We start from the raw sequence: 12,923 nt of genomic DNA, 5'->3' as shown, positions 1-12,923 counted from the left end.
AGGTGTTCATCTCAGGTGATGTGCCTGCTACCTTCTATGACATACCTTGGAGATTTGTTTTCAGCAACCTCAGCCCTTTCATAACACTCTGTGTAAAGTGTAATATAATGCCAGACACAATACAACACACAACCTTCTTCGTCTGACATTATGGAAGAAGAATTTGAATACAAAGCTAAATCAATCAATAAATAATATATATAAAAATAAATAAAAAAATCTAAAACACACAAACACAAGGTATACAAATTGCTTGATACTGGCAGTTCAAATAAATTTGATTTGAATAATGACCGTATTGAATCACAATTTGGAAACAGGTTCATGCGTGATAGTGTCAGTTGTTACCATAGTGCTTCATGCATTCCACGCTTTACACACCCTCTCTTCTTCACCTCGTGTGTTGCGCCTGAGGCTTGAAGGAGGGGAGCCTCCCACGTCCCGTCCAGCTGGAAGCGCGCCAGAAGGGGATCGGCTTCCCGCTTGTGTCAGGGAGGAACCGGTGCGCCAGGATACCCAAATATGGACTAAGCGATATCAGTTTGGAGCTATGACTCATCTGGTGCATATTGATTGGATATAAAGACCAGTCCACGGGTGGACTTGACTGTGTGCGCTTGTCTACTGGACTTAATTTGGAAACCGCCAGGCTCTTTGGCAAGCAACTGTGATCGTGAAAGCGCTCTTGTAGCCTTTCATATTTACCTTTTGGACTTTTCCTCCAGGCGAAAGGGCCTCGCCGTGTTTACTGTGGTGGTTACTGGCAACGTGCGTCATTACGCGCGTCTGACATCCTAGGGGCGGGGCCACGAGGAGACTGCGACCAATCAGGGCGTTGGATTGGGTGACGCTACGGGCTGCTGCGCACTTGAGTTCCGATCACATAAATAGAGTGAATCTGGCCGGCAGCTTGTCATAAAGGAGAAAACGAAAGAGGCGATCAGACAGGTTTCCAAAATTTAAGACTCACCAACACACGAGTGGAATGAAAACATCTGAATAAGTCACTGGACTGCGCTTTGATTCCAACTCAAGGTACAAAACGACGACTTGGTATAGTAGAGTTCCTCTATTTTGGAAGTTTTGCTGTTTTTTTTAATCGAACTCTTCAAAATAATAATACATCGGGACTTTCTGGAGATTGAGTTGGGACACCTTCACGAACTCTTGTAGCCTATTTGCCTGTCTGATTTTAAAGCGAATATGTCCACAATAATGGAACAGCCTTTTTATGACGACTCGTTTCTCTCTGCTTATGGCCATTCAGGCGCAGCCCTGCCAGACTACAAGTTACTAAAGCAGAACATGAACTTGAACTTGTCTGATCCTTATCGGAGCTCCAACTTCAAGTCTCACCACCTGCGGACCGACTCTGAGTTGTATTCGGCGGCCGCGGCGGACTCTGGCTCCCTCAAGCTCGCCTCTCCGGATTTAGAGCGACTTATTATTCAGAACAGCAACGGGCTCATCACCACCACGCCCACGCCGAGCCAGTACCTGTACAACCGCGGGATCACAGAGGAGCAGGAGGGCTTTGCCGAAGGTTTCGTGAAGGCGTTGGACGACTTGCACAAGATGAACCAGATGGCACCGCCCAACGTGTCCATCGGAACCGGGGGTGTAGCCTGCTCGGCGCCCGGTTCGGTGTTCGGGTCACCCATGCAGCCAGAGCCGCTCGAGTACACTAATCTGGGCAGTTGCTCCACGAACCCCGGCTTGTCGTCGGCTGTCAGCTACCCGTCCGCCACCATCAGCTACCTGCCGCACCACCCCTATCACCACCACCACCACCATCACCATCACTCCCAATCGCATCACCCCCAGGGCGCGGCGCACGCCCCCCACTCCTTCCAACACTCGTTGGCCGGCGCCGGGCTGCATGCACCGCGCTTCGGCGGCCTCAAGGAGGAGCCCCAGACCGTCCCGGACATGCAGAGCAGTGACAGCTCGCCGCCCATGTCCCCCATCGACCTGGAGAACCAGGAGCGAATCAAGGCGGAGCGCAAGCGGCTCAGGAATCGGCTGGCGGCGTCCAAGTGTCGGCGGCGCAAGCTGGAGCGCATCGCCCGTTTGGAGGACAGAGTTAAGGTTCTGAAAACAGACAACGCGGGGCTGTCCAACACGGCGTCCCTCTTACGGGAGCAGGTGGCCCAACTCAAAGAGAAAGTCATGACGCATGTGAACAGCGGCTGTCAGCTCATGTTGTCTCCCAAAGTCAAATCCTACTGAGGAAGCCCAACTTTGCACTTTGAAAACACTGGACTGGAACTGCACTGACAGCACGGGGAACTGAATTGCTGTGGCTGAAACTAAAGTATGTGGAAATCAGTGAAAACGAACACACTTTGGGCATTTTGGAACACGACTTGTCCTGTTTACATTTGACTTTGTACATTCATTTTCACGTAACTTATTTCTGTTGTCAGGTTGAACTTGACCTTTTTTTGTACTTGTATATTTAAGTAAAAGAAATGTTGCAATTTATAAATGTGTTGGTTTCTTCATTGTGTTCTCGACATTGTTCAAATGTTAACTCTTTGAGGCATTTCTCAAGAACACTGAGGAGCTGTTGTCAGAATCATCTGCCTCGTCAGCATTTCAGTTTCATGACCTTCAACGCCCCAGATTGGATTGTTTTCCTATTGACGTACTAACAATCCTTATATGGGGAACTTTTCTCACAAACGTCACAACATTAATAGGTTTCCGTGAACTCCCCCCCTACAATGCTGGTCAGAGAGGCCGCAACACCACAAATGGTGGTGTGAGTGTAAGATGAAGGTGTGTCAGTGAGCTGTATGGGAGTTCCCCAGTTCTGCTTTCAGTTTCCCCAAACAAGCTGCGAAAACATGAGAGCTGTTTAAGCAGAAGTTCCAGACAAACAAGCAGTTTGAGGTTGAGGAATTTACGAGAAGTGGCGCAGATTTCATAACTAGGTTACTGTGAGAGGAAAATCTATTCGAGGCTCTATTAAATGTTGATCTTATCGGAGTTGGTAAAAAACAACACGCAGTTAATTACATTTTATACACTTCATTGATTATGATAGTGGGAGAAATTAAGTCATTTTTGTGGTAAAAACGCCCAGACTTTACATCAGTGTGTGAAAAGTCTTCATTTCAGTGCGTATTTTACTTTTATTTTTTACATTTATTTGGTCGTTTTTCTGTGAGATTGTTCTCAGGTAAAATATGCCCTCGCCTCGACATTGAAAATAGTTAATAAATTAACGGTTGGCACCCCCTGCAGGCGAAAAGTGGTAGAACAGAACCATAAAGGAACGGGCTTCATATTCCTACTGTTTTAATCAACGGCAGCGTTATTAAGGAAACAGTCAGGAAAATTCTCAAAGTTTTTCTGAAAAACAAGGAATTCAACATTTCAGTGTTTGAGACTTGTAGGTCGTCCTACCAGTTTTATACTCGACGTACAAAGTATTTCACTGGGAATACGTTGGGCTTTGGACAAAAACGGAAGTTAGTAATGACTGTTCCACAGAAGCAAATTTCATCTGAGGGCAAGTGCTCCTGCCCTGGAACTGGTGAGATGAGATTCACATTCACTGCTTGGAGAAGAAGGCTTTACTCTTCTCAACGTCAGGAACAATGGTGTCACCGCCTGGCTGCCAGCCCGCAGGACACACTGTAAAAAAAGGACAAAGTGCTTGTTCACATATCAGTCACTGACACACAGCAGTATACATGCCCAAAGTACAAATGTACAAACTCTGCAGTGTTACTTGAAAATTCAATAATGTCGTGCATTGCAAAAATTACATTCAGAACTATTAGGGTTACACAACGACAATAAAATGTGACAAAGACGGACGGCCAAACTGTAATGTGAGCAACAAAGAGACATAAGACAAATCCTTTAAAAACTGTATACATAGAATAGTAATCAATGTGGCAGACGGAGCTGTTGCCAAGAAATTTGATCTCAACGGTTAATCGCCACTAAGCAAAGACATAGTGAAAGTCAATAGCAGCAACTCAGAACCTCTTCAACCTACCTTCACCATATTGGTCAGTATGCTGGAAGGCCTGGACCAGACGGAGGGTTTCGTCCACAGAGCGACCCACTGGCAAGTCATTGATGGTGATCTGCCTCAAAATGCCTTTGTTGTCAATCACGAACAGACCTCTGACAGAAACAAGACATGGTTAGCCCCTCCTAAAAGTAGAAAGTCATTTCTGCGTTACACACCGTCTCAACTCAGGGGCTGTATTTGAAGGCCAATGATGATGTCACAATTAAAACTGTTCAAATGCAGTACAGCATTGGCTGCTATCTATCCTATGTGGCTAAGCATATGCAGCAGTTTCTTTCAAAGGCTGCAGCCCCTCAATTGGTGGCAATGTAGCATGGCCTGCTTGTGTCTGACGTCTTAACACCTGTATGAAATGCCGTCATCCTCCTTCAGCACACCATAGTCTCTGGAAATGTTCTTTGTGAGGTCTGCCACCAAGGGGATTTTCATGTTACCCAGACCTCCCTGCTTTCTTGGTGTGTTGATCCTACAAAGTGGGAAAAATAACCAATTAATTGAAAATGGATGATTAATTAATCTATTTTAAAAAAATCAGGTAATCATTTAGAGCCAGTTTTCCCTTAGAATTGTGTAAATCTTCTAATGTCAGCTTCTTGACAGTAATTATTCATTATTTTTTTTGGGTCATCCGTCAAAGGGTAGAAGATCACACTCGGTCACTATCATTACCAACTACTAAGTCTTTCAAAAGTGCAGTTGAGTTATGAACTCTAAACGTCATCACATCTTCCAGAACCGTCCATAATCGAAATAAGAGTTTGATAAGAGACCCGCGGCTTGACCGGGCCCTTATCTGGTGCATGCAGAGAAGCCGAGTGACGGTAGATAACTAAAAAACCTGATCTGATGGGGCGGTGCTTCTTCAAGCAAGGCTAACTCATCTCATTTGAATCAAAAAGCAACACTACAAGAATTAGCAGCACTTAGACGGTAGAGCTGGTAACTTGAAAAGTATTCAATGAAAACTTTCTCTACACCCTAATGTAGGCACAGATAAAAATAAAACCAACATGACAATTTGAAAATGGAGACATGAAGGTTAGTAAACAACCAACCAAACATAATACATCTTTCCACACATCCTCCAAAAAACTATATTATGCAACATAAAACACCAGGTAAGACACAAATATTTCCACAAAACATGGAGAATTCCTCACCAGGCCAAGTGACTGAAGTGAGAGTCGACGGAGCAGCCGAGAACCTCGCAGCCAATTTTGCGGAATTCTTCAGCTCGGTCGCTGAATGCCACAATCTCAGTGGGGCAGACAAATGTGAAGTCCAGAGGGTAGAAGAAGAACACCACATACTTTCCTGAAGGACACAAAGAGGGGGAAAATGTGAAAAAACTAAAATCGAATGCACAAAATGCTATATTACCTTTGTAGTCAGACAGCTGGATGTCCTTGAATTGTCCATCCACAACAGCCGTGGCTTTGAAGGCTGGGGCCGGCTTGCCGATTTTAGCGTTTCCAGACGACATTGTGGTACCCAAATGACTGCAAAAGACCCAGTGAGGATGTCAAACATGCAATTACACAAGCACTTTGGTAGTTACGGGATTTTTTTTAACACAGCTTTTCAGCCTTTTTGGGGATCAAAGCACTGCTTTTACACTCAGTTGGAGTCACATGCAAGTCATGTTCAGCCAGCAGGGAACAAAAGCCTATTAACAAACTTGTACACCCTTGACAAGCCAACGGGGGGGGGGGGGGCAACAGCGTCTGGTTATATGCAAACCTCTTGAAAAGACAGAAGCACCTACTTGCATGTGAATAAAAAAAGAACAGCCATCATAAACATCATTAATTTTACAAAACATAACTGTTAAGTGGTCACTAATATTAAATGCAAAATTAGCAATACGTGAAAATTCTTTCCTCGATTGAAATATTTTCACTCACTGACGAGTTTAAAAAAATACTTGCTACCCGTACTGAGATGGGTGAAGTTGGGCAATTTTTAAACAAATACTTTGAATGGACTAAACATTCCATTATGCTGCAGAAAGTTAGCAGGAGCGACAAGGAGATTGCGTAAACTACGGTAGGAACAAAGGACGAACCATTCGGGCCCCCAACTCACTGAAGGAGTGTACCACCGCCGGCCACCGGCCGGCACTGCTTTCTAGCTCCATGTTAGCTTACCGATTGTCAATCAACCACATTTGAGCTTTCGTGGTTCCAAAACAAGCATCAGTTACTTCTAGTCAAGCACTGGCTGCATAATGACAATTTGCAAAAGTCAAGTTGGGAAAATGTCAAGTTCTCACCTGAGTGAGGGATGAAGTGGTCAGAGACGTAAGACAGCACGATTATCAATAGAAGGTTCACGCGATCTATCTACACTACAGAGGCTGCGCAGAATAAGTAGGCGGGGCCACGGAAGTGAGTGAGACGTTCCTACAAAATACATAACAGCCGCCAGTGGTCGAATTTCTTGATAATGAAATGTACTCTGTCCTGAGTCAACACGTCTAGATCTACCACTAAAAGATGGATATTTTTCATATTCATCTTTTGGTCAGAAATCCAAATATCTTCAATATATAAAATGACCATTAAACAATATTATTGGCAGAAGCAGTACATCTGACTACTCTTTCTTTGAAGGGAAACACCTAGTCCAGGGTTGCTAGTTCCGGTTAGCAAAAATCAAGGCTTTTTATGTTGACACCGGGGTTAGTCGTTTATGGTTCAAAGGTAAATGAACTTTTTTTTCCAACTAGTGATCTATTGCTTTGTGCCCATACCTGCGCGCTGCTTACGTTACTGCTTTTTCTTTTCTTCCAACTCGTTTTTATGATTTAATTTCTTGTGGCGTTAGCATGCATGCATGCATAGCAAAACAAAAGGTGGATCGGAGTGCTATTGTTGTTGTTTTGTTTGTAGTGATGGGTTGGGGGTCGGCGCGTGGCGCTTGTTCATCATTTTCTTTGTTACAACAAGTATTTGCTAATTCGTCCGAGCTTCTCATAATATTAATTACCTGCAAGCCAAAATCATTAAATGACTAACAAAACGTAACCGAGGGGTGTCATGTTTCGTTTTTAAAGGGAATATGAAGTATTGTAATAAATGTTTGTTAATGTTAATAAATATTGGAGTTTATGCGTACACTCGTCCATTGTGATCTATCCATCTTTATCTCTATCTCGCACACAACATAATTAATGATTATGAATATTGATGAATAATTGATTTTTAAATAAACTTTGTCACTGTTTTATTATAGGCACCTATTATTCAAACGATATCAACTGTCCCGTGACTCAGAACAATGATAGTCACAAGCCACTGGTTTCTGAGGTAAGATATTCTATTTTTATTTACTTTGTAAGAGTGTATCGATTCTGCTGCAATATCTTGTCAACAGAAAATACTTAAAAATATACAATAAAAATACAATATTCTTAATGACACCAACATTATACCAATTTGTACTCTTAAAGGAAGCACGTTTCATGTTCCCATGCGGACATGGGTTTTCTCAAGAGTACTGAAGCTTCCACATTCCAAAAGGTGTGGTTTAATTGCAGATCCCAAGTTTCCCATCAATGTTCATGTGAGTGTGGCGACCAGTCCAGGGTGTACCTTGCCATTACAGTCGGATTCAGGGAAGTGACAATTACTCACTACCTGCCTGGGTCGGTCAATGTTCTCCACAACAAGTAGGGTAGAGAATAGATACAAATTTAGAGATGATTATGCCATCCATGCGTCTTTTCAGCAATGCCCGTTCGATCAATGTCACTGACCATACTGTGATATTGTAATCTGATATCTTCGTGCATCCTCTGCTTGGTTTGCCAGTCCGCTGCTCCTATGCCTATGAGAAAAGAGATACTGCAAGACCTCCTGAGTTAAAGCTGATTCCAACATTCAAGAGTCATGACAACCCCAAAAGAGATGGATCAACAATGTTCTCCAGCCCGAACATCAGCAGATTTGCTTCCTGCTACATTTGCTTCAGCTTTAAGACAACGGGAGGAAGGCAGAACTGTATCCTCTTTGGAGCACCCTACACCAGCAAAGCCACTATGGGCGCCTCTTGAAACGGATGCTCCGGTCACATTAGGTAGGCATATCTCCATCTGAGTCTTTTCATTTTTAACCCATGCAAATCTGATGAAGTTCAAATGATACATTTTCTGAGGAGGATGAAAAATCCCTGTGGTCAGACATAGGGATTGTCAATTGACTAAATGTATGCGGGGCAGTCCAGAAAAATGTAATCACTTATTTCTGTAACTTTCTTTTCTATATTCATTGGGGATGTCAGGAAACGCTAAAGCAAGTGTGCACGTTTTTCCCCTTGTCTGTATGTCTATCTATCCATCCATTCCGATGATACAATTTCCTAATCAGCTCCTCCACCTCCCAATTTTGCAGCTTCAAACAACCACAATAACGGCGACGAGGTTCACGTTTGCCAGCTTTGTAGCTGCTGGTATGAGACACGTAAAGCTCTGTCCAGTCACGCTCGCTCCCATTTGCACCAAATGGGAATCACTGACATCAAGGGCAGCCCCATTGACTTTCTTTATCAGATCATGAAGGATGAAGATCTCAAGTCCGCCAGCAAGAAGCAACAGGAGCAGCCTATTTCTACAAACAATCCACCTGGGAGTCCCACTAAACGTCCACCAGGGCTCTCCCCTCCGCCTATGTCACCTCCTTGTAAGCGAGCAAAGCCACCTGAGGAGTTCACCTGTATTCTTTGCGGGGAGGTCTGTAAAAATCGGAAAGGCTTGGCTAGCCACTCGCGGTCTCATCTACGACAGATTGGAGTTCTGGACCTTCTGGGGAAAGATGAGTCCGCTATCGATACTGTTCACGATCTGGTGAGCAGTGGCGTGTTAGAAGCTACACATGCCCCAAAAATGAGCAGCAGGACTTTGGCCGCGCCCTCTTCAGCGCCAGGCTCTCCTGTGGCCTCCCAGCCTCTGTCCCCTGTCATGGGGCAATCCAGATCTTCTTTTCCCTCCACCCCGCCGGGCCTTGCCAAGTATCCACAGAACCCAGTGAATCGTGCCCCAAAGGCAAAGAAAGGCTTTCGTCTGGCGGTGGACCCTCTCCTGAGAAAACCCAAGCCTGAGCCTTTGGAGATTGATGTGTCTCTCATGGGTGGAGCCAGCTCAAGCAGCGGAAGTACTCCACCACTGAACTTATCTGCTTCTGTAACTCCTTCCAAAGCTCTCAGTGCAGGTAACACTCTCAACAGTTGTTTTTGCTCATTCATTTTTGTGACATACTAATTTCCCTGCGTAATTTCTTCCCTTCTTCGCATGGCCCACAGATGAACACCCGCCTCCGACAGTCCCCTGTGACTACTGCGGTCAGCTTTTCGAGACTCGCAAAGCGCTGTCGTGCCACGCCCGCGCCCATCTGCGCCAGCTTGGCCTCACCTGGTCAATCAAGACGTCACCGATCGATCTCCTCAATGATGTCATGATGCGAGGTGGCAACAAGTTTTTGTCCGGCGAGGTGTCGTCATCCGGGAAAATCCAGTGGAGTCCTCAAGGTCCTAAAAGGTCATCGGAGAGCCACCAGACGATCTCCAACCTGTCCTCCTCACCTTTGGATTACTCCATGAAAGACAAATCTCCATCTTGCAAGAGTGGAGCTATGACCTTAGGTAGGAAGCCAGTGACACTTTTTAGTGAAGCAGCAACGTGAAGTGTGTGTGTCTGAGGTCCACCACTGAGTGTTACGTCGTCATCTTGTTTGCATCTGTTGCTTTGTAGGCAAATCGTGTGAGCTTTGTGGCTTTAGCTTTGAAAACCGCAAGGCGCTAGCCAGTCACACACGGGCTCACCTTCGCCAACTGGGCGTGCTGGAATGGAGATCGGAAGGGGCGACCTCGCCGATTGAACGCCTCCGAGAGTTGATGCGGAAGGACCCGGTTAAGGTGGCTGCTGTCACCCGTCGCTATCGTGAGGGAGACGTTAACATCAAGAAGGTGCACTGTTTGCTTTTTATTCATTTACATCTAGAAATGGGCTGTATAGAATAGACAAGTGTATTAGGATGGATGACAAGGCTTTAAGGCTATTGTTTAATTTATTTAAGAAGTGATTGTGTGGTGAACAAAAATGGCAAGTTTGGTACAAATGTTCTACCTAACTAAAAAGAACAAGTCCATTTTGCGAGAAACGTGCAGGAGATGGAGAATCTTGAGCCAGAAATTAAAATTTGCCTTTGTTTTCTTTCTGTCCTAGAAAACTGTTTCGCTATCCACTTTGTCAGATTCTGAATCACTGCCTGGCAGCAACCCGAATTTCTCAGGTCATAAAGTAGGTAAAGATGACCACGGTGTGTCTCTCGGTACATCCAAACAAGTCCACGCGCATGCTGTAGCAGCGTATGGCGGAGGTGGTGTGCGCGCTCCAAGAGGTGAACAAACGACAGAAAGAGCGACGGTGTAAGTCCGCTTTAGATTGTAACACCACTTCTGTGTTTCCTAGCACTTGCGCTTCCAAAACGTATTCCACCAGCGGGAGAAGAAAACCAAGACACCAACTCGCAGCAACCATCGCGGACCGGAAGCATCCCGGCTCTGCTGCCCAAACCGCCGTTAACTCCTTTGGTAAAACTGGTCGGAAAAGTTTACTCTCTCAAGTGCAGGTCAGAACACAAACATGTGTGGTTATTTAACCACACGTATAACTATTCCGAACATTATTTGTCAGATTAACTTGGTAAGAAACTGTCCATGTAGAAGTTTGTGATTTTGCTCAGATGGCGTTTTATTGTTGTAGTTTTGTCAAGCTGCCTGTAGATGGCGGCACACTCATTGCAAGCTTGGATGTGGACAACAACAAAAACCTACAAGACTACAGTACCGTTACATTTCCATTCTCTTAACTGTTCCGATCTTGCTTGTCTATTTTGGCTGCTTTACAGGTTCTGTGAAAAAGTGTTTCATGGACCTCACTCTGTTCAAGAGCAGTGGATCACACATCTGCAAAAACACATTCTGTCGCTGGGCTACAAAGGTCAAGAGTCTCCCCCTGCTGCTCCCCCTGGTCTCATCCAATCTGTGGCTGTGTAGTTTGAACAAATGGACTAATTGTTTTATGCTGTGCTCAATTTAACTTCTTTGAGCTTATGCCACTATCATTCTCTGGCATGAAGCTTATGATCTGTTTTATTGCAGTTGGGGGTGGGGGTCATGAATTGTGCAGTTTGCAACTTAAGGACCAAACCGGATTTTAGCATTCACATGCCTACAAACTGCACATTAAAATTCTTGCCTAAACAACCCCTACTTTATTTTATACACCATTGTCACTGTGACCAAAGTTATGTTTTAAGTGTTTTACAGAAATACTGTATGGCAGAACACATACAAATGGGTTATTGATGATTTTTGAGAGTCTGTTAGAAACCTGATTTTCTCTTTTTACTCAACCTATTTTTATGTCAATTCAATTCTATCATGTTTACATGTCACAATTTAATGATTGTTTGGTCATTTCATGCACAGAGAACAACATTGTGTGAATTGTGCCCATTCACACAAAACTGCTCTGTAATATATGTACATACTGTAAATCAGGGGCGGAGCTACGTGGTGGCTGGGGGGTATGATCACCCCTGGTCATTCTCCGCCCTTTCCGCATCGAGAGGAACATTTTAATACCTGTGGCTTTCTTGCCGTTTTGACATGGATGAAGTTGTCTTAGGTCCTTTGATACTCTGCCACAATTGATTTATATTGACTGTATATTTAAAGAATAAATGAACATCAGTGATTGAATCTATAAAAAGAATAAAATAATGTGTTTTTTGCAAAGAATGGTCAATTATTGCAGTCATTGTCAAGGTAAATAATTACTTTCACACCAGAGCAACCAACTTTCACTGTAAAATGCACATATTCATATCTTGCTGAACACATACAAGCAGCAACAAATACATGATAAAATGCAAAAAATAAAGACAAAACATACTCTAAACTCCTCAACCCTTTTTTTCCTTTCCATTGCCTTTTGCCATTACCTTCAGTATCATGTAGCCCTCAACCCATTTTTTTCATTCCCCTTTGACATTATTTTTAGTATCATGTAACAAAAATGCCTCCATGAATATGTTAGCATACATTGATGCCTGCTGGCTCAATCAAAACGCAAAATGTGATGTCAGAATAACAAGTAGCTACTGTCGCAATTGTTCTATTTTCTTTTTTTTCGAAAGAGGCTTTCAATGTTGTTACAGTTTTATCCATAGTCTTGTGCGCTCATCATTAGAAATTCAATATTTGCAATAGCCGGCGAAAGACGTACTGCTGCCGAGTCATATTTAGACATGTTCACTAGTTTAATGGCCTGTTTACTAATTTCAAGATCATAAACTGTGACACATAGTTTCCGTCCATTCAATGAATGATCGACTGACTAATCCCAAGGGAATTCCAAAAAGAAGGTGGAAGTGCTGTTAGGGGGGGTTGATGGCTCATCAACCCTGCAGCATGAGTGATTGGCGAATCAGCAAGTGGCTGATTGTAGCAGCTCTCAACATGTCACAAAAGGTCAAAAAACTGAATTGGTCAATCCAGTGTTGTTGTTTTTCTATCATCTAACACATGTGTTGAGCCTAACAGTGAACGTATACATTTTTGTCATCATACAGGGACTTTGAAAGTGTCACATAAACAACATGACGCCTCCACAGAACCGTGATACTTAACAGGGCTGAGCACGTTCTGAAAATGGAAATAAAAGTACAGCGAAGAAATCAACTTGTTAAAACGTACACTGTAGGAGTGTGTTTTCATTCCCAGATTTGTTTAAATTGACGCTTCAGGCTATTGCAGCTGCTGGACTGGCTCAATCTGTCTGACACCAAGCTGAGTTTGGCTGTTGAACAGA

General features: G+C 43.9%; 3 protein-coding genes across 5 annotated transcripts; 2 read left to right on the top strand and 1 right to left on the bottom strand.

Annotated features, from left to right (window-relative positions):
- Positions 1 to 611: 611 nt before the first annotated feature.
- LOC119119806 (transcription factor jun-B-like) lies at positions 612 to 2,484 on the top strand. 2 transcript variants are annotated; one of them, XM_037246446.1, is made up of 2 exons: positions 618 to 1,035; positions 1,268 to 2,484. In XM_037246446.1, the coding sequence occupies exon 2, from the start codon at positions 1,306 to 1,308 to the stop codon at positions 2,227 to 2,229; it is 924 nt and encodes a 307-aa protein (XP_037102341.1). In that variant the 5' UTR covers positions 618 to 1,035; positions 1,268 to 1,305; the 3' UTR covers positions 2,230 to 2,484. The 2 variants fall into 2 exon arrangements, with proteins under 2 accessions (XP_037102331.1, XP_037102341.1); XM_037246436.1 differs by having other exon boundaries at positions 612 to 2,484.
- An 802-nt stretch (positions 2,485 to 3,286) lies between these two features.
- On the bottom strand, positions 3,287 to 6,429 carry prdx2 (peroxiredoxin 2). Its single transcript, XM_037246490.1, has 6 exons — positions 6,324 to 6,429; positions 5,432 to 5,550; positions 5,212 to 5,365; positions 4,395 to 4,517; positions 4,013 to 4,143; positions 3,287 to 3,642 (listed from the first exon to the last, which is right to left on the bottom strand). Exons 2-6 carry the CDS (start codon positions 5,532 to 5,534, stop codon positions 3,560 to 3,562), a joined length of 594 nt encoding a protein of 197 aa, XP_037102385.1. The 5' UTR covers positions 5,535 to 5,550; positions 6,324 to 6,429; the 3' UTR covers positions 3,287 to 3,559.
- A 60-nt stretch (positions 6,430 to 6,489) lies between these two features.
- Positions 6,490 to 11,848, top strand: LOC119119726 (protein Wiz-like). Of its 2 annotated transcripts, XM_037246302.1 has the most exons (10): positions 6,490 to 6,753; positions 7,286 to 7,359; positions 7,590 to 7,615; positions 7,864 to 8,128; positions 8,443 to 9,258; positions 9,350 to 9,688; positions 9,798 to 10,012; positions 10,272 to 10,446; positions 10,518 to 10,677; positions 10,957 to 11,848. In XM_037246302.1, the coding sequence occupies exons 4-10, from the start codon at positions 7,942 to 7,944 to the stop codon at positions 11,102 to 11,104; spliced, it is 2,040 nt and encodes a 679-aa protein (XP_037102197.1). In that variant the 5' UTR covers positions 6,490 to 6,753; positions 7,286 to 7,359; positions 7,590 to 7,615; positions 7,864 to 7,941; the 3' UTR covers positions 11,105 to 11,848. The 2 variants fall into 2 exon arrangements, with proteins under 2 accessions (XP_037102197.1, XP_037102187.1); XM_037246292.1 differs by lacking the exon at positions 7,590 to 7,615 and having other exon boundaries at positions 6,491 to 6,753.
- Positions 11,849 to 12,923: the final 1,075 nt, after the last annotated feature.

Source organism: Syngnathus acus, chromosome 1 (assembly GCF_901709675.1).
Source record: "Syngnathus acus chromosome 1, fSynAcu1.2, whole genome shotgun sequence".
In the NCBI taxonomy this organism is placed as follows: domain Eukaryota; kingdom Metazoa; phylum Chordata; class Actinopteri; order Syngnathiformes; family Syngnathidae; genus Syngnathus; species Syngnathus acus.
Note: the sequence above shows the minus strand (reverse complement) of the source record. Positions and strands in the feature narration are given on the sequence as shown.

Bases quoted from the DNA above. Each gene is read 5' to 3' on its own strand.
- LOC119119806 (XM_037246436.1), top strand. From the start codon at position 1,204: ATGTCCACAATAATGGAACAGCCTTTTTATGACGACTCGTTTCTCTCT.
- prdx2 (XM_037246490.1), bottom strand. From the start codon at position 5,534: ATGTCGTCTGGAAACGCTAAAATCGGCAAGCCGGCCCCAGCCTTCAAA. The intron at 5,366-5,431 runs GTAATATAGCAT...TGTGTCCTTCAG, and splicing joins CCAGCTGTCTGACTACAAAG to GAAAGTATGTGGTGTTCTTC. The intron at 4,518-5,211 runs GTGAGGAATTCT...CCCACTTTGTAG, and splicing joins CACTTCAGTCACTTGGCCTG to GATCAACACACCAAGAAAGC.
- LOC119119726 (XM_037246302.1), top strand. From the start codon at position 7,942: ATGACAACCCCAAAAGAGATGGATCAACAATGTTCTCCAGCCCGAACA. The intron at 8,129-8,442 runs GTAGGCATATCT...CCAATTTTGCAG, and splicing joins GGATGCTCCGGTCACATTAG to CTTCAAACAACCACAATAAC. The intron at 9,689-9,797 runs GTAGGAAGCCAG...GTTGCTTTGTAG, and splicing joins GAGTGGAGCTATGACCTTAG to GCAAATCGTGTGAGCTTTGT.